At 38.6% G+C, this 24,232-nt stretch overlaps 1 protein-coding gene and 1 long non-coding RNA gene across 4 annotated transcripts in view; both read left to right on the forward strand.

The window, feature by feature from the left end:
- prex2 (phosphatidylinositol-3,4,5-trisphosphate-dependent Rac exchange factor 2) overlaps positions 1-24,232 on the forward strand; it is a 127,528-nt gene that overhangs the window by 55,596 nt on the left and 47,700 nt on the right. For all 3 annotated transcript variants that reach the window (XM_082183869.1, XM_082183871.1, XM_082183870.1), the window contains exons 14-25: positions 2,081-2,156; positions 3,079-3,151; positions 4,957-5,099; positions 5,471-5,563; positions 8,552-8,700; positions 8,949-9,034; positions 13,090-13,226; positions 14,932-15,049; positions 15,790-15,974; positions 18,575-18,736; positions 20,653-20,872; positions 20,966-21,173. In XM_082183869.1, the coding sequence (XP_082039995.1) occupies positions 2,081-2,156; positions 3,079-3,151; positions 4,957-5,099; positions 5,471-5,563; positions 8,552-8,700; positions 8,949-9,034; positions 13,090-13,226; positions 14,932-15,049; positions 15,790-15,974; positions 18,575-18,736; positions 20,653-20,872; positions 20,966-21,173 (1,650 nt within the window). The remainder of the gene's footprint in view (positions 1-2,080; positions 2,157-3,078; positions 3,152-4,956; positions 5,100-5,470; positions 5,564-8,551; positions 8,701-8,948; positions 9,035-13,089; positions 13,227-14,931; positions 15,050-15,789; positions 15,975-18,574; positions 18,737-20,652; positions 20,873-20,965; positions 21,174-24,232) is intronic.
- LOC309509277 lies at positions 21,184-22,186 on the forward strand. Its single transcript, XR_014209842.1, has 2 exons — positions 21,184-21,422; positions 21,638-22,186. It is a non-coding gene; the product is annotated as an uncharacterized lncRNA (long non-coding RNA).

Here is a 24,232-nt window from a genome sequence, read left to right on the forward strand (position 1 = left end):
CCCTGGCTTCATGGGAAAATCACTGCTTCATTTCATTTCCCGTGGTCTGGAAGCAGCCGCAATGCATCAGTTTGGCCCGTTCCAGGCCCTGGAGCTGGACCGAAGTGGGCTGAGAGACACCTGCTGACCTCTACTGGAGCAGAGAAACACGTTTTATGTCGAGAATATAGGCGTCTTAAAACACGTTTTAATTTTTTATATATATATATAAAAAATGAAACTATTTTTTAACTTGACACACCATCTCAAATACGCGACAACAGTTACAGGGCACTCAAGAAACAGTGTGAGCTACACACAGTGGCCAGGATGCCTGTTTAAATGGTTCTGGCTTTAGCAGTGTCCTTTGAAGGGCCTAATTTTGAATTTAGAATTTACTTTTCCAGGAACCATGGTCAAGTCTTCCATTCTGTCATATCTTCACGCATCCCAGAAGTGACAACCAAAATGTTCTGTTCACCCAAATAATTGTGTTTAAATTAATTTACTGATTTGTTCGTGTATTCCTTCACTGATTTGCTCACTGATTCATTCTATGGCTTTAGGTGGTGGCAAGCGCCTGTTTTTGCTTTGAGTGGGACGTTGAATCAAACTCAACGATTGATTAAAAATAACAGCTGGAAAAAATATTTTGTTCAGATTAATTTACTGATTTGGTTTTAATTCACTGATTTGTTCACTGATTAGTTAACTGATTAGTTTAATGGCTTTAGGTGGCGACGGGTGTCTTTTTTGTGTTTTGAATGAGACATTGAATCATTAACTCAATGATTCACTAAAAATAAGTAATTCATGACTGAAAAAAAGATGTTCAGATTCATTTACGGATTTTTCAATGGCTCTCATTTGTGCACCCGTATAATCTTAGCGTACATGGTAAACAGTTTTGACTTGCTGTCCGCTATGGAGGGGCTTGAAGAGAATATTCTACTTGAGCTGGTGAAATACAAAAAGGAGGAGAGGGGGAGGAGGAGGGATGCTGATATAACTGACACTGCGAAGAAGAGGCTAATTGTATATCTTGGTAGTAATTTATGGTGAGTTCAGGTTAATTGGGACACTTTTTGCCATTGAGACAATAAAAAGTGTCCCAATCAACCTGAATTCACCCTTGAAGATTAGGTGTACTCCTCCCAAAATGGTTTAATACCTCCACTTAGGTGGTGACGAGGCGTTTTATGTGTTTTTTAGTGAGACATTGAATCATTAACTCCATTCATTAACGATTCATTAAAATAACAGCTGTTTTACAAAACTGAAAAAAGCTATCAAACGAAAGGAAGGACTTTGGTAAACCCAGGAGGGTTTCATTGTGTAAGCTGTAATTTGCACGGTGTCAGTATACTAATCAGAGCACCATTGCTAAAAATATCAAAACTAAAAAAAATGTTAGGAGGAGAAAATCTTGTCAACTCCAAACACGGACTTGTCAATTAGTTTACCATCATGTCCCATTATTTGCTTAAACCTTCTGTCACTTAATATCTAAATTCGGCAACACTTTATTTTGATGGTCCCCTTTAGACATTCTTTTGACTATAAAAGAATATATATATATATATATATATATATATATATATATATATATATATATATATATATACTAACTCTAACCTTACCCCTAACAGTCTACTAATACTCTAATAGGAGTTAGTTGACATATAGGTGCAGTGTTACTTATAGTCAACATAATGTCTAATGGGGACCATCAAAATAAAGTGTAACCCTATAAATTCACTCTGCAGAGACAGAAATGTCTGCTTTTAGTTGGACCAGATCAACTTTGTTTCACTTTTTTGTTACAGAATATGTAGTGGGTCATTAATCGGTCAAACATTGTGACTCCTGTGCAACCCTAAAATAAATTCAAGGTAAAGCACTTGTTTGGGCTTCAAAGAAATTGAGGGGAAAGGGTTGTTTTGATGTGAAAGCCCAGAACAGCTCTCTCAAGAGCTTTTAAAGCGGATGCAAGTCAAGACAAAGGTTAACAGTTAACTTGAAATGTGTGTCTCTTGAGGTTACTGTAAAGAGGAGACATTTTTGAACTGGTCAAGTCAAACGTTCCTTGTTTTCCACACAGGGATAAGGATTATCATCTACGAACGTATAAATCGGTGGTTATGGCCAACAAGCTGATCGACTGGCTGATAGCACAGGTAATACTTGATACTGTTTTATAGACCGACTGGAAACACAGTGACCTCCATAGGAAATAAGACACGAGGAAAGAATAAAGCAAAAGTAGTAGATGTTTCCTAAACTGGCTGGATAATCTCAAATGAGGTGGAAGTGAACTGTAACAATAAACCTTCGCCCTAGCCATTTAGTCTAGTTCTGTCCACTTAAAAACAGACGAATCACTATGAGACTGCAGATTTGGATTCAATTTAAAGTGCGGTTCGGATATTTAGAGGAAACTTTCTCACTCATGCAAGTGTTCAATAAGATAATATATTGTGTTCGACCATGAAATTATTACCTGGCGGTCAACCCAGCTAACAAAAATGTTTTGCTAATGTACCCATTAAGTTCTAAAAATATTATTCCTGAATGTTGTACTGAAATTTTTTTAAATGTAAAAAAAAAAAAAAAAATTCTTGGTTATGTGAACGTTAAGGGGACATTCCAATTTATACTTTTTTTAAGCAATTGATTCTCCAATTTTTCGGGAAAGTTCCGAAACTAGTAAATTAAAAAAAATTAAAAGTTAAGCGAACATCCAACTAAACATTTCAGGTAAAAACATTCCATAAACAATATATAAATAATGTTGTTGCGCTAACTTTTTTAGAACATTATTAAAGACCAGATAACTTTGAACAAACGTTTTATTAATGTTATTAGAAGAACATTTGTTCATAACTTTGAGATAACCTTTCCACAACATTAGCTAAAGTTCTGATAACATTCCCTGTTAGCTGGGAAGTGATCCTTCAGAGTTGTTGCAGTAATTATTGGATCGTTGTAGTGTTTGTGTGAATTAAATATGGTTTTCTGGAGCTCAAGCTAGGGTTTGTGACATTTTGACCGCTTGTAAGTAGATAAAGAGAGTGGCACTTGTCTTTTTCTCCTCTGCAGGGTGACTGTCGAAGCAGAGAAGAGGCGCTGATCTTGGGGGTGGAGCTGTGTGACAATGGATTCATGCATCATGGTATGATAGCTGTTTCATGGTCTCTCTATTTTATTTCCTCTGTTTCTGTCTGATTGTCTTTTTTTGTTTTTTTGACACTGTATCTCTGTCAAAGTTCTTTTTTTGTCATATCAAGTGTCAACCAGGATATTTTAAGCATAAATCAAAGAAAATATAGTAAGGTTTATACTTCAAAGCAACAGCAACAACGACAAAAATACAATTTGCAAATGGGATAGGAAAAATAAAGTATTCATTATACAGTACAAGTAAAAGTGATTTTGATTCATCTCAGTGACTTTTTTGACTCACCAAAAAAAAAAATTAAAAGGTTCATATTCTTTTTCTCGTATTAACTGATTTGCAAACTGATTCATTCACTGGTTAGTTCAATGGCTTTAGGTGATGACAAGTGTCTTTTTGTGTGTTATGAGTGAGGCATTAAATCATTAACTCGACGATTCATTGAAAAAACAGGCGTTCAATACTCAAAAAAGCGATTATACGAAGGTATATGAAAATATAAAGATTTGTGCACAAATATATGTGTTCAGATTAATTTACTGATTTGTTCATGGATTCATTCATTGATGTGTTCACTGATTCGTTTTCTGAATCGTTCAGTCAGTGGCTTTAGGTGGTGGTGACAAGTGGCTTTTTTGTTTTTTGAGTGAGACATTAACTCAGTCATTCATAAAAAATAGCTGTCTTTCACAACTGAAAAAGCAATCACACAAAGTGATGAATGAGAATGATTTGTTCACTAAATACTGCTACAAAATAACAAATCACACGCTTTTGCTTCTTTATTTTGTTTTTAGAATGTTTTATTTGAAAAACATGACAAAAAATGTTGATTAAGAAAATGATTTTTATGTAGTGTATGAGCTTAATTCACATTGCAAAACTTTTCCTCTAACTGGATTCTGCACATTCTCTCTCTTGACAACAGCCTTGACCTTCTCCACAATCCATGTTTGAATGGCTTGTTGTCATGGCAACTGTTTGTTTGCAGGATTCGGGTCTCATTTTCGGGGCACTTGATGCCAAAGTCCACATCATGCTTGTGTGACTCATTTATAGTCTAACATGGGCTGTTCCTCACAGCCTGCAATTCAGTTTCATACGTGGCCAACTACCAACAAATTTATGGAACGTAATAACTAGACTGGCACTTTCATTTTTTGGCTTTGAATGTGATCATGGCATTCATCCATTTAAGCTGGTTCACTTGGTTGTGACCATTAAAGCTAATTCAGAGTTATCTAATCTTGCCCGTAGAAGTGTGGAGAACACTGGACCTCTTTTTCTCGTTGGGGGTAGGCCTATTTTTACTACAAAAGTGAAGGGATTGTTTAGAGCCCATGTTGCCCTGGTGACAGATTGAAATCCTGGCCTGTTCCTTTTCACGGGAACCACTTTCCAAAGAAAAGGCTTCCCCTCTGAATCTCTCTGTACAGCTCTTGTCATTCCAGTACATTATGTGTTGCTCTCTTCTGTGTGGTACACAAATTCAATTTACACATCAATTTGATCCTCACAACAACAAAGAAGTTGCTATAATGGTGCTTTTTGCTGAATCAGTTATAAGACGACTTTAAACAAGATGCTGAAGTGAAATGAAATTGAGTAGTTAGAAAATAACAGTAATGTAAGGTTAATCAAATATAATATAATATAGTACTGTATATATATAGTTGTGACATTACAGGACATGTCAATATCCCAAAAGTATTTCATGTCAGCTATGCAGGTTACATTTAGCACTACTGAATGAACATCAGTTATTATTTGTTCTAAAACACCTTGCTTTTGTCTTTTCGCAGTTTTGGAAAAAAGCGAATTTAAGGATGAACCTCTTCTGTTCCGCTTCTTCGCCGATGAGGAGATGGAAGGTTCCAACACCAAACACAAGCCCATAAAACACGATCTAAAAATAGTGGAGAATGTCATCGCCAAGTCGCTGCTGGTGAGAGATGTCGTCTGTAATCGCATACAGCTGATGCCACTTACAATAGCGCATGTTGGCGTGAGCCCATGTGGTTTTCATCCACTCGCATGGGGCTTTTCTGCTTCGCCACGTACGGGGGGTCTGAACTCGGGCCAGCTCTGACTCGAGAGTCTTCACCAGTAATTATGCTTGACTGTTCTAAACCAGTCTCTAATTACATTTAAACATGAAGTCAACTGGTTTGACAGTCTAGGCCCACGAGAGACTGAAATTCACATTCTAGGAGCGCCTCCAAAGCATGAATCGTAATAAAATATTACTGCATGCATGACACAACAAAATCAAACACTTAAGTCATGATAACTGTGAAATGTCTACTCTGATTTCAGATAAAGCCAAGTGAAGGAGGTTATGGCTTCAGGCTAGAAGATCGAAACAGAGTACCCATCGTCAAATCAGTGGAGAAAGGTTCCCATGCTGAGGTGCGTGTGTTACCTTTGTGTGGGTGATTTTAAAAAACAGACATGGGTTATAAGATCACTGAGCCCGTTTTGACAAGAGCTTGATTAGCTGATTCAGGTGTGTTTATTTGGGGTTGGAGCTGAACTCTGCTGGACATTGGTCCTCCATGAGCAAGACTGGACACCCCTGTGATATGCTGAAAACTCCCAAAGTCAGCTTATTGAATTAACCCGTTGTCCCAGTTTACATGCAAACCAATAACCCAGCAACAAAATTAAAGTTGACAAGACTTTATTAAAAAATCAGGTTATTCCCCGGTAGTGATTTATTAAATATTAATCATTCCGTTGGTTATGTGAGATGTGATGTTGAATAAATAAGCAGTGTTTTGACTGTACCACATCTACTTCAGCTACACAAGATGAGAACACATTTTCTTGGGTCAAGAAAGATTTGGATTTGGCGATATATTTCTTCCTCCCCTACCACGATATGGTAGCACTTAAATATGCAGTGTAAATAATGCAAGTGTGCTTTCCTGTTAACTATCACACATGCACACTTCAATAAGACAACAGAACGCAGGTTATACATGCCAGGTGAAATCGGGGTAAGGGCCAAAAATCTAGTTGTGTCAATTGGTTCATTCTTAAGCCATTTATTATCTTAAACTGGTTTGTTTACTTACATGACCACATGCATTGTCTGCTTATTAAGCATAACCGGGTTAAGAATGTGCATGAAAACACGCTCACTGTGGTTCTCAATTGGTTTTCTTCAAGAAACAGATTTTACTTTGGATAATAAGAGGTGATCCAATATTTGTATCATACAAAAGTAAAAAAGAAAATGTTCTGAAAATGATACAATACAGCATGAAGCCCCAATAAACTAGGGTTTAGCTGTTCTAAAATCATTGTAATCCACAGCTTCATACATTCAAAATATATCTGGCAAAGTTTTATAAAATAAACACACAGCAACAATTAAGAACTTGTGGGTAACAAATTATTATTATTTTGCCAAGAAATGTAGTTCTTCAGTAAAGCCAATCATAATCGAGCTCCAGAACAATCCATTTTGTAAATAATTATTTCAATATTGATTTAATTGAATGCTTAGTTAAGCATAATGCTTAGTATGCTACAGGCTGAATGGTAAAAGTGACCATAAAAAAAAAAAAAAAACTTTTTCCAGTTTTGATAATGGCATGTCATGCAAACTGTTGGCATAGTCCATGTTTGCATATAAGAAGTGTTTTCTCCTATCTTTACTGGTTGAAAAGCCTATTCATTTGGCTTTCATAACTAAGCTTGATTCATATGCATTTTGTTATTTTGTTATATAAAGCATAGTTTTTCTCTGCTGTCTGTAACCCTATCAGACTAGACCTGCGGCCCATTGTGTAGGTCACGACCCACCAGTTTTGCCTTCAGCATTTCTACTCAGAAATACATGTGAGAAGCCTAGCCTTTATATTCACATCAAGTCCCATCACATATATTCATATGCAAGCATAGTAAAATTTGGAGAAAAAAAAGGTGAAAAAAATAATAAACAATAGTGAGGAGGGGTTTTAATGGGAAAATGTACACCCCTGTTGTCAAGCTCATCTTACACTCTTAAAAATAAAAGTTCCAAAATATGCTTTTGATGCCATTGAAGAACCATGTTTGGTGCCCCAAAAAACCTTTCAGAGATCTTAAAAGAACCATATTTTTTAGTGTGAAGAACATTGTAATAATCTAAATAATCATTTTCCACTATAAAGAACCTTTTGTGCAATGGAAAGATTCCATTGATGTTAAAGGCTCTCAATTGAACCACCAATGCCAATAAAGAACCTTTATTTTTAACAGTGTACTGTAGGTGTTGCTCGATCTGACCAATTAGGCATTTAGACATCAATTGAATCCCTAAACCTTCACAATTAGCACTCTTTAGTTGAACTTAATTTGTGGTAATTAGCATTTTGATGTGTGCCTTTGTAGGCTTATAACAGAAATAGACATCAAATCATGCCATTCTTGAGGTTCCCTTTTAGTGCTTTAATATGTTTGATCTGTTAGATCAAACTCTGGTAAATGTGGTGAAGTGAACTTCTCAGTTTTGACATAGAGAGAGTAATGCTACCCAGACCTGTAGTAACTTGTGCATCACAGTACGGGATCCATGCTGCATTGCATGTGGATCTGCTCTGTATGTTTCCAATGAAGAGCAGAGTGAAAAAATTAAAAAGGAAATAAAATCCAGCTGTGCACTTACATAGATGAAAAGCTTTCTCGTAAAAATAGCAAAAAAGGTTTGTAACTGATAAAGAGACAGTGGCAGAGAGAGAGAGAGGGAGAGGGAGGGGGGGAGAGAGGTATAATAGAGGAAAGTGAATGAAAAAAGGAAGGAGAAAGCAACGAAAAATAAGAAAAGCTGCCCAACCATTTTTCTCAATGGAGAGGAAAAACAAGAGCCGGAAACAGAGGACTGTGCATTTTATTGTTGGAGGAGAATGGTTATATTTATAGCGGTCAATAGACGTGTCCAATCCATTCAGTGAAGCACAGAATGAATGGATTACATCCACTTGAGTGCTCAGAGTAGGAAGTTGCACATATGGATGAAAGGATTGAACCGTGCACCTGTGAAATGAAATTAAAATCTATGTATTCATCCATCCAATCACACAGAAGATATATAGATTAACCCTGAAACCTAAAAATGTATGAATATTTAATTAGATATGATATTTAAATAGATAGATATGAAAGACACGTTGCTCAGAAACAGTATTTTTCTGATTTCTCAGAACAAAAGTCTCTTTTTTAACCTTTTTTAAAATGACTTTTAAGCAACTGGTGTCAGGATTATTTTAGTGGATGTATGAAGTTGATTAACACAGGTATAGTTCATCACATCAACTTCATCCAATGTGATAAGAAGTGAAATCTAGGTCTAAGATGTGAAATCATCTAAGTTAAGAGCTTATTTGATGTTCCTGTGTGTCTCTTTTGCAGATGGCTGGTCTAGAAGTGGGGAAAAAGATATTTGCCATTAATGGGGACCTGGTCTTCTTGAGACCTTTCCAGGAGGTGGAAAACTTCCTAAAGCAGTGCTTCCACAGCAAAGGTCCACTCAGAGTACTGGTCAGCACCAAACCCAGAGAGTGAGTGGAAAACCTCTCGACTCCTATGATCTAAAGACTTCATAACACCTGAACTATGTTGCCATACAGGCTATAAAGCCTGATATAAATTAAAAAAAGAACCCTGCCAGATAAACATCCTTTTATTGATTAATATCAGCTTGATATTTAACTGCAAATCAGAATACACAACACACATGGAGCAGTGACTGGAAAATGTGACGTTTTTAGCGGCCACATTGATGTCTGTGTGTCTATCTGCTCCACAGAACTGTGAAGATCCTAGACTCTGCAGACGGATTGGGCTTTCAGATCCGAGGATTCGGCCCATCTGTGGTGCATGCGGTTGGCAGAGGTAAGAGCGAACAGAGAGAAAGGAAAAACTGGGCTGGGCTACAGGAACTTACTTATGCCCTTTATCCTTCTGTGTTTTTGAACCTCAGCTGGATCACAGCTGGAGCTGTAGGTACAGGACTGGACTTGAGCCAGACTGGAAACTGCATCACACACGCACACACACACACACACACACACACACACACACACACACACACACACACACACACACACACACACACACACACACACACACACACACACACACACACACACACATCGATATATAAATAGAAAGAGCCGTCTCACTTCCTACTGTATCTGAGGTGCATTTTTATCAAACATGGTGAGAGATGAATGAAAAAGGAAAACCAATGCAGCTTACACTGTCACTCCTGAAGAGAACAAGAGATAGAAGAACACTCCGCGCTTCACACCAAACCGAAGCTGCTTGCATCAATAATGTGTCATTGCATGATTTGTGCAAATCCAAATTCTGAGCATATGCTGAGAACTTTTTCTTTATTCAAAGAAGAAAAAAAATATGATTCCCAGTGTGCACAAACTTACCAGATTATTAATTGCACTGTTGGTTAGAGAGTTCCTATCTAAAGATTTTTTAATCAAGTTCAAATAACTTTTTGTAATAAATGTCAAATAACATTGAAATAACTTTCAAATTGATTCATTTTCCAATTATTCATAATTAGAGTAAATATTATCTAATATAAAAATACATTTAATTAAAGAAATTATGCATTTGTTATTTACTGTCTTTAAATTAAATATTGTGATATCATAAATATAGTGTGATGTCATGTATCTGCTTTATATTGGTCACCGGCCACCTTGCTCTCTAGATATCAGCATCAGGCATCAAAACAACCCATATCAGTTGACCACAAGTTTTAACTAGCTTAATCTGCAAGACATCATTAGTGAACCAGCTTAGCCAGAAAGGCTATTTTGATGGCTGACATGTCTTTGCAGGGTGAGGGTTTAGAGAAATGCCATGTGTTTGAAGTCTTGTTAACTGCCCTTGTTAACTTGTTAACCGCCCTCCTCAAGGTCTCTTAGCAGGTCAGCCTGGCATGCCTATAAGATCGTCATAGTCATAGCCATTAGTCATTTCCACCAAAGCCGAAGTTGTTCTGACTGGCTTGGTGGGTAATGTCGGGGCCTTCAGGGATGACTCAGGGGAGAGATAGTTAGCTAGCGTCTCTTCCATCTTAGGCATCGCCCCATAACCATGTCAGTCCCAGGATGGAGGAATAGTTGGAAGTCTGAGAGCTGAAGACACAATAAGATACTGGTGTCCTCCACAATCTCGAAACCTCGGTGTGAAAAAACTGCAGGCCCCGACGAGGAGGTTGCGATCGTGAGGGCAGGAAGCATTTGTCCAGCTTGCTTTTGGGATGAACGTCCTGCTTCCTGGCAGTCTATATTTAACCTGGCCTCAGCACGAGTCACAACCAGGAATGTCAGGTGGCGAGTCCTCAACATCTCCTGCATCGATGCTAACAATATACAACTCCTCAGAGCTGGGTGACTGCAGCACCGGTGCCTCACTCGGATTGGAAGAAACCGCAGACCGTGCTTCCAGACGGTTTCCAGGTGAGGGTAGAGAAAAGGCAGTGCCAGTCTCTAACCCCTCTGCTAGATCCATTTGCGAACCCCATGACCTGAATCGTCTCTCTGGCTTTGCAGCAGCGGGACCAGAGCCGCGAGAAACACAAATCTGGGCTCCCTCCACAAAGAAAGCTGTCGCGGAAGCTGTTCACAATGCACACAGTCGGCTCCATCAAGAGCTGACAGGGCATTCTCCTCTCCCAAACAAATGTGTATATCCCCACCAGTGATGTAGCGAGGGCAGGAACACACAATTTGTTGTATGCTTGCCATAATACACTCTTTACATATACAGTATATATATATTTAACAATATGAAAGAGACAGACAACACCAAATAAGACACATGATTTCACAGAGAGTTCTTGTTGAAGACACAGAAGCTAGCACTGTTTAGTTAGGATATTCTTCACAGGCGGGTAACGCCATGACCAGGAAACTATGACGTTCCGTCACACCATTAGACTCGGGGTGGACTGAACCCCGACTGAATTTTACACGTGCTTCACAACGCAATCATACAGAGTCGTTCCCACAGCGTTGAATTCTCAGATGCAGTGCGATTTCCTTTGAAAGGCAACAGCACTGACTAGCATAAATCGTGGAAGGTATAGACATTTATGCTAGCCTAAGCAATTTTTTTCAGCAGGTAGTACCATAAGGATTTGAGTTTCTCCTCCCACATTTAGAAGGTCGGCTGCTCCTTCAAGTGATTGCTGTTCATAAGCTCAGCGGGGAGTTATGATAATTATTACCCTGCCTAATGTGCTTGCTTGTTCTTAAAAATTGCTTTTGCCTGAGTTTCACTGGCTGCAGGAGGGAGAGAGCATTTACTCAGAAAAAAAAAAAAATGCAGCGTAAAGACTTCAGACCATGAAATGTGATTAGAGAAACAGGGGCCTTTTACAGAGGCATGCACTTTTAATACAGAAAGAGATATTCAGTATAAGCTCTGTGTTTGTTTAGGAGATTATGCAAACAATCTATGAATATTTAGTCTCTCCTGTTAAACTTTAAATGTCGGCCTGGCCTTCAGACAACTTTTATAGGAACCACACATCATCTACAGATAAACAGCTCCTGATTTTACTGATGTGTTTTGCTTTTCTGAAAACTAACTAGAGTCACATTCATTTCAGTTTATAGTACCACCTGCTGTAATGCAGAAAGTGGCGCCCTTGCCAAGTGGATCTGTCTGTGGATCCTAACCTTGGGGTCAAACTGTTTATGTGATGTGCTTGACTAGCATTTGGATGTGAACTTTAAAAGAAGAGTAACCACAGAGAACACATTATTCATGCTCTGCTTATACATAGATTTAGTGGTTATTTATGGGTCTGTTTGTAAAAATGAGATTGTGTGTTTTTGAAGATTTGTGTTGATTTGTGATTCTCCCTTACTCATTTTTGTATGCACACTCAAAAACATGGCTCTGTTCCAAAACATACAACCTTATCATTAAGTGATCAATTTGAGATGCTTTACATGGGCAACCACTCAATGTCACACAAATAGCACGTTAGCAAGTTAGCATTTTGCTAAGCTAATGGCTTGATGGTCTTGAAGTACTTAAAGTAAATGAGCACACAAAAAACACATTGAACACTCACTATAGTTTAGCCTACATGTTGCCAATTAAGTTAGCATGTTGTTAAACTAATGGCATGAAACTGTAGTTAACATAATACATAGCACACACAGATACGATGTAAAATTGTAAACAAATAGCACTCTGCAGGGGATGATCTGTAGTTAGCATGTTGCTAAGCTAATGGCACTAGTCTCGTTAGCAGAAAAATACTTCTGGGATTATGCTATTCTATCTTTAGAATTAGATATCTTAAGCCGGGTGCACACGGTGCGATTTTGGCCACGATTTGGTCGTCTGAGACAAATTTAGCAAATCCTAAAAGATTTCTCTGATCCTAGGCTAAAATTCTTTGATCATTAGTTTGACATGTTCACCGACAGCCGATTAATGACCGTTGCGATCAAATTTTGCCTCAGACGAAATTCTGGCAGTGTCAGAAGATTTTACTCACAGTCCTGCAGTGTGACCTCTCCTACGACGACCGTCAAATTGTCTTCGTTTTTCAAGACCTCATGACCTTGTCATGAGGGATTTCTTTGTAGCCACCATTTCAATCTCGCGTGTAATGCAGCTCACATCACCGAAAGTATTATTGATGTAAAACTCCGGACAGGTTTTCTTGCGTGCGTCCGTTTTCAACGCGTCTTGACTGTCGTACAGTCTGACATTAATGACAACTGAGATCCTACAGTGTGGCATGGCTTACAGCGATGATCATGTTCGAACAGTCTGACAAGCAACAATCGTAAAGGACTATTACAAATCGCACAGTGTGCACCCGGCTTTAGCAGACAACACAATTAAGTTGTCTACCTTTTAAAACAGCTGTTACCTCTCTTCCTGTTTCTCAAAAGGCACCGTTGCGGCAGTTGCAGGCCTTCACCCAGGCCAGTGCATCATTAAAGTGAATGGTATCAATGTGAGCAAAGAAAGCCATGCCAGTGTCATCGCCCACGTCACGGCCTGCAGGAAGTTCCGACGACCCACACAGGTGAGAGTGCAAGCATCTCTCAGCCCCTCCATAAGTGCACCATTCCTGATCCTTAAATATCTAGAAAGCAAAACAAAGTGCATAGCAAAATTGTTGAACTTTGTGATCCGGTCTGGGTCATGGTCCAGCAATAATAGCAGTAATGCTTCTTTCGCGGGGTAGAAGGCGGCTAGGAAACTGGATGGGGGTGTGCGGGATATGGGTTAAGGAATGGGCCAGGCAGGCCTGTGTTGAAGGGTAATAAAGGACAGGCTTGGCACAGGCTGAAGTAGGACGGTGTGGTTGGCACGCTGGCTGGACTCTGGTTTTCATCAGGCATGGAAAAAGAAAGCGGGGGGTTGCCCACCCTCCTACTAAGCAGGGATTTGCGGCCCACCATCAAGAGGAGTCTTGCATCTCAGTTGGTTAAAACAGCAGAGGGAAATTTTGGAGAGAGACATTGACAGAAGAGGACGTGCGGTGGATGTGCTTTAGACTGTTAAATGCATAAAGGCTGCGATATACTCCCAGTGAAGTTCTTTTTCCCATTGAAATGACTGGATTTCGGCTGCGAAAATTTGCAGAACAAAAGTTAAATGCGCTGCTCGCTTTCTTCTCAATAACAAAGTAACCACACAATTAAAATCACAGCCATGAGAAAACAGCAGTTGACAAAGCATCTGATCATAGCGACGTGGATATGTTTGCACCAGCTCTGCAATTCTGAATTCCAGTTAACTCAAGTCATATTTATTCATATAGCACTTTATATAATAGATTGCTTTAAAGAAAACAGCTTTACAGTATTAAACATGAAAAAACAGTGTCAGTGTTGCTTTCAGCTTAGAAATTAGAATTACACCTTCAGCTTCCACTAAAGCAGCTCTCCAGTGTGTTCATGTATTTACTCATGTCTGACCTCAATGAAAGAAATGAACCGGAGAACGGGAGAAGATTTACATTTTAATGAATGCAGAGTAGTTCGAGGTTAGATTGAATGGTAGTTCAAAGGTGTTTTCAGCTGCAGTTAAGTTTTGTTGAAAGTTTGCTTCGGCAGGCTGTTTTGAACCTGTTTCAAACTCGTTTTATTTTGGCCTGATTTTATCTGAAATTACGTCACACCAGTTCGTTCTTTGATTTCGCTTGTAATATATCAGCATTAATGGGAAGCCATGTTCACATTCAGTAAAATCACAAACCTGAGACCCTCAGTTAGAGCATGATAATGCTTGTAACAATTAAAAACCTAAAAAACAACCGTAGGAAGAAAAGTAATTGCTCAAAGGTTGATTTTTCATAACTTAATAAAGTCTCAGTCATAAATAGACACAAGTTGGCAATGTTTTTTTTTTTTTTTTTTTTTTTGACAAAGTAACTGTATAGAACTATCAAATCTGGATAGCATTGCTAAGATCATTTTGTTTGCTGAGAAATGTTTAAATCTCTGATATTTGATTGTAGACTTTGGTATTATATTGGTTTCAAATGTTTGAGACTTTGTTGAAATCTTTACTGAAACTCAAGGAGAAACATGGTAGATTACCAGGGTTTTTTTCTTAGAGGAATCTTCTCTAATTGCTTTACATCCAGCCTCGTTGATATCTAGGAGGAAAAAAAAGATGTTTTAGCTTTGTGGTTTTTGTGTCCTATGGGAGTGTGTAATCAACTTGCAATCCTTGTTCTGAAAGCGAGTCTGAAAAGGTTGTTTTGTTGTTCTTTATTGCAGCAAGACTCCATTAAATGGGTGTATAACAACAGCGAGAGCGCACAAGAAGACCACCAGAGAACCAATCAGAAGCCCGCCGCAGGGGAGAACGGAGATGTGTTTGAGTGTAAAGTTGAAGGTGCTGTTACACACACCAGTCCAAACACTTACTGTACACACAAGTACACACTCTTTCATCCTCCCACACTATCCGTGATAATTAGTCTTTTTCTTCGTCCTCGTAGACACTAACTTTACAAGTCTCACTTCAGTAGCCTCATGCAGAATTCACAGGACATGGAAACAACTAATCTGTGTTTGTGATTTGGTATTTTGTTACCTAACAGGAAATAGATTGATGGCCTCTAGATGAGCTCAAGCCATCTAAAGATTTGCCTTGAATTATTAACTTTAATCTGTTTTGATCTGCTCAGTATGGAAGCTTGTTTCCGCCACAGAATACAACTTTTTAAAAGATAATTGCGACTTTTTTTCTCAGAATTGCGAGATATAAAGTCAGAATTGCATGTTATAAATTCAGAATTGCGAGATACAAGCTCGCAATTGCGAGAAATTAACTTGAAATTCAGATTTTTTTTTTCGCAATTGCAAGTTTATATCTCACAATTCTGACTTTATATCTCCCAATTGTGTGTTATAAAGTCAGAATTGCGAGATATAAACATGCAATTCTGAGAAAAGCTTATATTCTGACTTTACATCAATCAATTCTGTCTTTATAACACGCAATTGCGAAAAAAATTCAGAATTGTGAGATAAAAGTCGCATTTAACTTTTTTAGTTTTTATTCTGTGGCGGAAACAAGCTTCCATAGCTCAGACTGGTAACATTGAAACAACTGGTGTGTGTGTTCAACAGAAGTCATGGACAAGTTCAACACCATCGCCATAATAGACGGAAAAAAAGATCACGTTAGCCTGACGGTGGATAACGTGTATCTGGAGTACGGCGTCATGTACGAGTATGACAGTACGGCCGGGATGAAGTGTCACGTCTTGGAGAAAATGGTGGAACCAAAAGGCTTTTTCAGCCTCACGGCCAAGGTAGAGTCACATGAGTTCCCATAGACACACACCAGCCATTATCTCTGCTGTAGAGCACCAGTGAATTAATTCATACAGAATCAGAGGAGACGACAGGGAGTGTCTTGTACATTTGTGAGGGCCTCTTCACAGTTCACACATAACACACAGCCACTGATAGAACCTGACAGCAGAGTATATTAAACCAAGTGTGTGTGACAAATAAAAAAATGGTCTTTACGACCCCCTGCTGCGGAATAAAAGGATAAACACTTTAAATCACAGAGCTTGCCGCTGTGAGGAAACTAAGGAAGTCGCTTGGAACTATTGTTCTTACAAAACGATATTTCTGCTATTTTTAACTCACTCTGCCAGCATTTTCATTGGCATTTTCATTCAGCAATGTTTATGATTGTCAGAACTATTAATACAAAAATATTTTTTCATTAAATGAAATTTCCTTAAAAAAAGCTATAATGTAACTCTATGATTTCTAGAAATTCATGAACACGTTTACTGGAAAACAATGATGCACTGAGCAATATTACATCGCAATATATAGCTCTATTTTAAACTCTTTTTAATTACCATTTTAAAATATTTAAATAGCTTAATGTAACAATACATTCACTTTCAAAAACATAAAAAAATCTTACTGACCCAAACGTAGGAATAATATGAAAGTGTATTTTCGACCAAATAAATGCAGCCCAAAAATACATATTCATATTAATAAAATTTAAAACAACTGCGTAATATCTTTCTGTGTGTGATGAAAAAAGCTATTACTCTAGTCTTCAGAATTTTTTTTTCAGGATTCTAAACTTTTGAACGATATACATGTGATGTTGTGCTTTTTCTTTATCTATTGGCAATCAAGTACAGTTTATTATCACAGAAATCTTGATTGTTGCTGTCAGATGTTTTTGTATTCAGTCGTTCTCCAAGTTTTGAAAGAGTTACAAGTTTCATGTGCAGTGCCCACATCTCTCTGTTTTTGCGTCAGCAACGAGAGAAAGAGAAACTGTTATGTTGATCATTAACGTTTGCTTGAATATGTTGCATGCAGCATCCTGTGTGATCTCAGCTGTTCTGAATATCATGCTTGTTTACGAATGAACGCCATATTTCCTTTCCCTAAAAATGTATTTCTGAGATTTACAATCTGCATTAATGAACTAACAGCTGTCAGGCCAGACTGTTTTGCATTCAGCGGTAGGGGCATCACAGCTTGACAGTGACATCTCAGAAACGCACCTAATGGGACTCTGATGTATTGACATGTTCTACATATTATAGACTCTTTTTGTTTTTAATCCCCTTAACTGCCAGCAATTTATGCCTTATTACAAACATCTGCTTGAGTAGGTCTGCACTTCCTCTGGGAAAACTTTCTTCAGATGAATTTTAATATTTCAGTGCTGTTCGGCAGATTACATGCAATTGTTACGGTCTCAGCGTGCTCTTAAATTTCTCCTCCACAGTCTCGCAGGCAGAGTCTTCCGTCTTATGAGAAAATACTTCTACAACTGTGTGGTGTGTGTAAATGTTCACTCTAATTGGTGCTGTACTTTGGTTTTATTTTTTATTGCTCTATATACCATTACACTTTGTTGCATAGACAGTGGTAGAAGTGGTAATTGAGTATTGAGGGTTATTATATTATATTATAATATATTAAATTATAAAAATGACATATTATATTTGAATTCATTAAATAATATCAATAAATTATATATATATTTATATATATATAATTTATTGCATATATATTTTTATTTAATGAATATAATTTATAATATCAATCATATATCATATCATATATTCAATAATTTATATATACATATATATATATATATATATATTTTACTCTTATATATATATATATATATATATTTAGGCGACCTTGAGTGTCCAGAAAGGCGCCAAATAAATCAAATGTATTATTATTATTATTATATATAATTTATTGCATATATATATTATTATTATTATTTAATGAATATAATATAATCATTTCAAATTATATTTTCTCCATAAAAATGTTAATTCATAATTAAACCAATTAAATGACATAGATTCAGAAATTATAATATAATATAATTAGTGCGATCAAATCGATTAATCATAAAAGTTTGTATATAGTTTTTATATGTAGTAGATGTGATTGATTGATTGATTGTGAATAAAATCACATCTGATTTTTCAATGATAAATGACAAAAAATATTTAGAAAATAAATAAATATACGCAAAAGCTGCTTCCTTCTCATTGAAAATGAACTGGGAACTCATGGTTACTGTGTACCGTGTTAAATGGTCTTAACCTTTAAAAAACGCTCCTATAATGTGACACAGGACATCTACTCCTGTTTTAGTGTAAAGTTTTTACAGTCATACAAGTATTAATACAATAAGGGTTAGATGCAGCATGTCCCTGCAATAATCACAAGGGAACAACTCAATTCTGTGTATCTGTTTTGGGAAATGCGTGCAGTGTTTCTAACTCACTTGACCTACAGCAGATTTGCTCACTTCATCTTCATTACTTACAAATGAATGGTGGAAAGCACATCTGTTTTATGACCAAAGCTCTATGTCTTTCTTTGTGTGGTTTGTCAGATTTTAGAAGCCTTGGCCAGGAACGATGAGCAGTTAGTGCAGACCTGCAGTCGACTGAGCTCCAGCACGGAGCTCATCCCAGAGGACCTGCAGACCAGATTCAGTGCAATGTGCGGCGAGAGACTCGAGCATATCAATCGAAGAATCACCAATTACAGGAAGGTCAGCACCAATTGTTTGAAATCAGACTGGATCTAACTCAGTGCACGAAAACTTATTTGAATGTCTTGATACGTTTTTTCGGTTGGCGGCCTTTAGAAGGCTGCAGCTAAGAAAACTTCGTTTGACTTGTAGCACTTCTATTTAGGTTACAGAACAGGAAACAGTCCCACCCTGTCCTTTTTAACACCAGCTGGCCTTGATTGATGAAATATGCGAGTCCACCAGTACCAAGGGAAACGGGATTGTGCAAAATGTCATTTTTAATTTCCATCAGCTGCTTTTATTTGGAGCAAGAAAAGGAAAATATGTCTGCAAGCATCTGCCCGTTTCCCTTGTTTTTCCCTGTGATCTGATTCAACATCCCACTCAGCACTGGATTAATTAGCCGTTGCTTCACCGGCTATAAATAGTTCTGAACATCCCGTCCCATTGCATAATTTCCCTTCTGCTGCGTTCTCAGTAGGGCCCTGTGAGAGGTCTGGCAGGGTCCGAACCCCGGACACGGAAGCTCCCTGTTTGTCAAAGTTATTCAGGAATGTGGGAAGTCAGGTCTGAAGGGAGGCTATGTGTCCAGTGCAGCTGTAACCCATCCAGTGTAGTCCATGAGTGCTGCCATACCCTACCACAACCATACAATTGTTATGTCATTGTTGGAAAAAGGCGAGGTTCAAAACCCTGCTCAAGGGGAACATTGAGGTCTTGTCAGATGATTTAATTACATGCTCCTGTGCCTGAAACCGTAACTTTAAATGCAAGTTTAATGGATGTAATTTCAGGTGCAATGTGGAACCATTAACAAGCAATTTTGCTTTGTAAATAAATTACCCCTGATTGATAGATTTTCTACAAGTAGTGCATTATATTAGCCTAGAAACCTAGACGCACCCTAGCGGCAGCAAATTTTATTTTGCAGCCAGGGTCGTCTAGCAACTCTCTGTTGGCTTGTGAGCTGGAAAAAACAAACTCTAGTCAGGCCAATCACATCGTGTAAAGAGTCGGTGGGCGGGCTTAACATAATGACGGCAGAGTTGTGACGGTTCCGTGTGAATTCCCTGCTACTTGAAAACAAAGAAGAGCTGCCGCTGCTGGCGAACAGCGGTCTTTCGAATCGGCTTTGCCCACGACTCTGGAAGACTTGGAGTTAAGCTTTTCTTTGAGAAAAGAACAAAGAACGGCACTAAAGTCATTCTTAAAAAAGGAAGATGTGTTCGGAGTTTTGCCGACCGGATATGGCAAAAGTTTAATCTATCAGCTATCTCCGCTGGTGGGAAAACACTCTGGTTGGTTGTAGCGCTATCCTATTGCATGCAGAGGGCTTGTGAAAGACAACCGTTTATCCCGCCCCTCAGATTGAGCTCTGCCAATGGTGAGTTCCCAGGCCCAACATCTTGATGTGGGTCTGGCTTGTCAGGCATAGCATTATGTATGGCCAATGTCGATGGACGTCCTTCTGTGTTTTATTACTTATGATTTTAAATTATTTTTTCTAGTTGTTCATGATTACAGAACCAGCCTGTTGACTTAAACCACCTTAGACTGGTTTAAGTTTTTTCTCCCAGCACAGTTTAATATACTATCTATCGAACAGGAACATCCATTGCCAGGATGAGTAGGTGATTGGTGGGCCGGTGTATTTATTGTCTGTTTTGTATAGATTGACCTTTTGTACACTTTATAGATCTGAAGAGTAAACTGGCCCAGGGCATGATGGGAAAGTGCTGAGCCATACTGTACTTTGCAATTTAGCATACCAGACTCAATCCAATGATATCCTGTGGCTAGCCCTTATTGAAGCCTGACTGGTTGGACTTTTTTTTTTTTTTTTTTACTGCAGTACTGGTTTAGATGATTTAGATAAAAACCAATAAGCTCTTGTTCATAAACTGTATCTTACACTTATCCGTTTCTGCTCTCAGTTTTCACGGGTTTTGAAGAACCGGGCCTGGCCCACATTCAAGCAGGCGAAGTCTAAAGTTTCCCCACTACACAGCAGTGACTTCTGCCCCACCAACTGTCACATCAACGTAATGGAGGTGTCTTATCCCAAGACCACTACTTCCCTTGGAAGTGCCTTCGGAGTCCAGCTGGACAACAGGAAAAATACTCTGGAGAAGGGAGGCCGCAATTCAGAGCAGGGTGAGTGAAAATATATTCCTAAATTGAATGTACAACTAGAGACTGCTAGGGAGCAATGAGTTGATGTCTATTAGATTTGGTTTGTGCTTTCAGGTAAGCTGAACCCCATGGTTTACGTCCAGCATAGTATCACCAGCATGGCTGCTCCATCCGGACACAGTCTGAGCAGAGCTGAAGGTCACGGTCTGCGATTCCTGCTACGAGAAGATGACCTGCTCATTCTGGACGCCTACCACAAGCTTCTGACCAAACTCACCACTGTCGTCAAAGAGATGGAGTGCTACGCCGCCCAGATTCATGAGTATGCCGTTTTTATTTGGTAATGTCTGGTTTCTGTCCACATTAGCGTTGTCCAAAAGTTTCTCATCCACACCGAAACGTTGGAAAACGTTAAATTCACCTCACAGCGCATGCGTAAACCCTCACAAAAGCTCACTGAGATGATACAGACAGAACAAGACATAGTCAAGTTATCACGCTATTCTTCTGGCAGGATCATTTTATTTAGCAAAATATCTCACGATTCACCAATGCGTCCAGGTCGCACTCAGTCTGCAACTGCTCTCATGTTTTGCCGCAGGACAGCAAATGCGAGTGCATTTTCTGTCATCTTTGCAGGACTGTGATATGAAGAGTGTGCAAACTGTATGAAAGTGAATAGCACATAACAAGCACAATACCGATATAATCATGAATATCTATGGGTTCAGTATGCGTCACATGACTAAACTTATGTCATAGTTTTATTTATAAGATTTTAGCAAGATTTATTTAGTTAGATTCAAAATCAAATGACGTCAGAAATTACGCATATTGTTCCCTGATGATCTTATGACTGAAAGAGTCTCTATGGGATGTTACTATACCAGCAACAATTTAATCTTTGTGCATTTCACATGACCCAACATCTGGAGTTTGCATTATGTTTTTTTTTTTTCTCTAACAACTAAGTGCTATGTGTGTAAGTGTTGGACACACTTAAGCAGAAAGGGGGTGGGTGGGATACTTCCTGTCTGAGCTGAGCTGTTGATGGTTTCATTTTCTGTAAGCACATTAACACCTTGAAGGAAATGGGACACTCTGAGGTCGGCCATATTTCAAAATGGAAATCTGCAAAAATAAAAAAAATGCCACGAAGCACTGTACTCAGGCTGTACACTGTAAATGTCACTCTTGCTGAGTAATTTGCAAAGTGGCACAAGTGCCTAACAAGACTGTTACGAAACTCCTCTTTCTCTGTCCCTCCTTCCTTTCCAATTCTTGTCATACCACCTATAGTATAAATAAATAAATAAACATCCATTATTATCACTATCAGCCTTTGAGTTTTCATCATTTGGTTAAAATCCTCTGTGGACATGATGGCAATTTCAGCTAGTCTTGATCTATGGTGGGGGGCGGCACCTTTCTCTGCTGGTGCCATATGCTTGTCAGTGCCGATTGTTGGCTGGAGGTCTGTGAGTGTGCTTATTGGCAAGGCAGTCCTTGATCTGGTGGGGAGATAATGACCTTCCTCACAGCCCTGGGCAAGAGAGAGTGCTGTAATGACTGCCTGGAGGTGGTTGTCAGACAGCCATCCCTATCATGCAGGAATAATGGGGCAAATAGCAACCGAGTAGCTCATTGGATCCACTTCTGACTCTACTGTTGATTAAGAAGTGCATTGATCTCTACGGTCGGAGGGAATGAAGAAAAAGCTAAGAAAGGCAAAGCATGAAGAGGTCAGAAGTGGATGGTTTCAGACGGTGCCTGGTGTTTGTTGGTACTGTATAACCATCTTAAAGGGTCAGTTGACCCAAAAATGAAAATTCTGTAATCTTTTTACCACCTTCATGTCGTTCCAAACCTCTGTGACTTGATATGACTTTATCTTTTGTGAAACACAAAAGAAGAAATTTTGAAAAATTTGCTAAATTGTCTCTGGTCTTTTGTTCAGAAAGTTAATGGGGTTCAAGCGATGTCTTTTGGACCTCAATGACATTGTTAAGAATATCTTCTTTTGTAGTCCACAGAAAAAAAAAAAACACATTTGGACCGGCAAGGAGGTGAGTAAATAATGACAATTATCATTTGATGAAATGGATGAACTGAGGTAGGACCCACTAGGGGGCCTCAGCAAAGTTCCAAGGGGTTCTCAAAATGATTTAAGGCCCATTCATACTAAGGATAATAACTGTAGCAATAACCATATTAGCAACCACACAAGCGGACTATATCGTTCTGTTTATTCTAAGTGTGCATTGCAATTGTATGCTCATTATAACAGTCGTCTGCTGCTTTAAATGCTCGAGTGATTCTAACCATTCTAATGGACTCTGCTATTTTTTATATTTAGAATGATTTTTCATTATAGCTATTTTCCTTGGTGTGAATGGGCCTTTAAAATTTAAAAGTAAAGATCAAGATATTTCTTATTTAAACTCACCCCGAATATATATTTTACTAGTTACAAGCTCTAAAATAATTTATTCGAATGACAAAACATTTTATCCTTGTCCATTCAATCACAAATGTCTGGAGGAGTCATGTGAATTAATTGGTTAAAAAGAATAGGGAGCTTACAGAAAATTAAGCTCCTAAAAATCCTGAAATCAGAATCCTTTTAATCCTCCAGAATTATTTTTGTCACTTTTTTTATTTACAGACACTAGGATTTCCCATTAAAATAAGTTTTGAAAAACAAAACTTGGGCTAGTGGGTCTTTGAATATAATTGTGGACAGTGGCTTGAGAACCACTGACTTAAAGTCACTCTAAAAGCCAACATAAATTCAAAATGTATCCTATTTGCTTTCTTAATAGTGTCATATGTGCTATGTGTTTGTCCCTGGACTTTTATGTTACTTCCTGCCCTGAGTGCCATGTTGTATTCCTTTGTAGTTTTTTCCCTTAATTGTCTCCTGGTCCCGCTCATTATAGAACAACTGAAATCACATGGATGTAGCAGGGGTTCAACTCATCCTTCTCCTCCAGTGCCAGCGTTCCTTCGAGGACCATATTCGTGAATTTGATTACCACACCCTATTCCATAATTTGATTTCCTTTTTTTGCTTCATTGTAGTGGAGGTGGACGAGGAGCCCATTCTGATCGCTCAAGGTCCCACTAAATATTTTTTGTTGGGGGGGTGGTTGGGTGGTGTTGTGGCTCCTCAGGCTCCTCAAGCTCCTCATCCTCTGGCAGCCATGGAGCTTGGCCCGTCAAGTAAACCATTGGCCAGTACCATCACGCCTACTGGATCCGTCTTGGGGCTACAGCTCCTCCCAAAGTAGCGGCGACTACTACAGCTCCTCCTGAGGTGGCAGCATCTGCTACAGCTCCTCCCAAGGCAGCAATGCCCGCTACATCTCCTTCCAAGGCTAC

This window comes from Leuciscus leuciscus, assembly GCF_965113295.1.
Source record: "Leuciscus leuciscus genome assembly, chromosome: 11".
NCBI classification, from domain to species: Eukaryota; Metazoa; Chordata; class Actinopteri; order Cypriniformes; family Leuciscidae; genus Leuciscus; species Leuciscus leuciscus.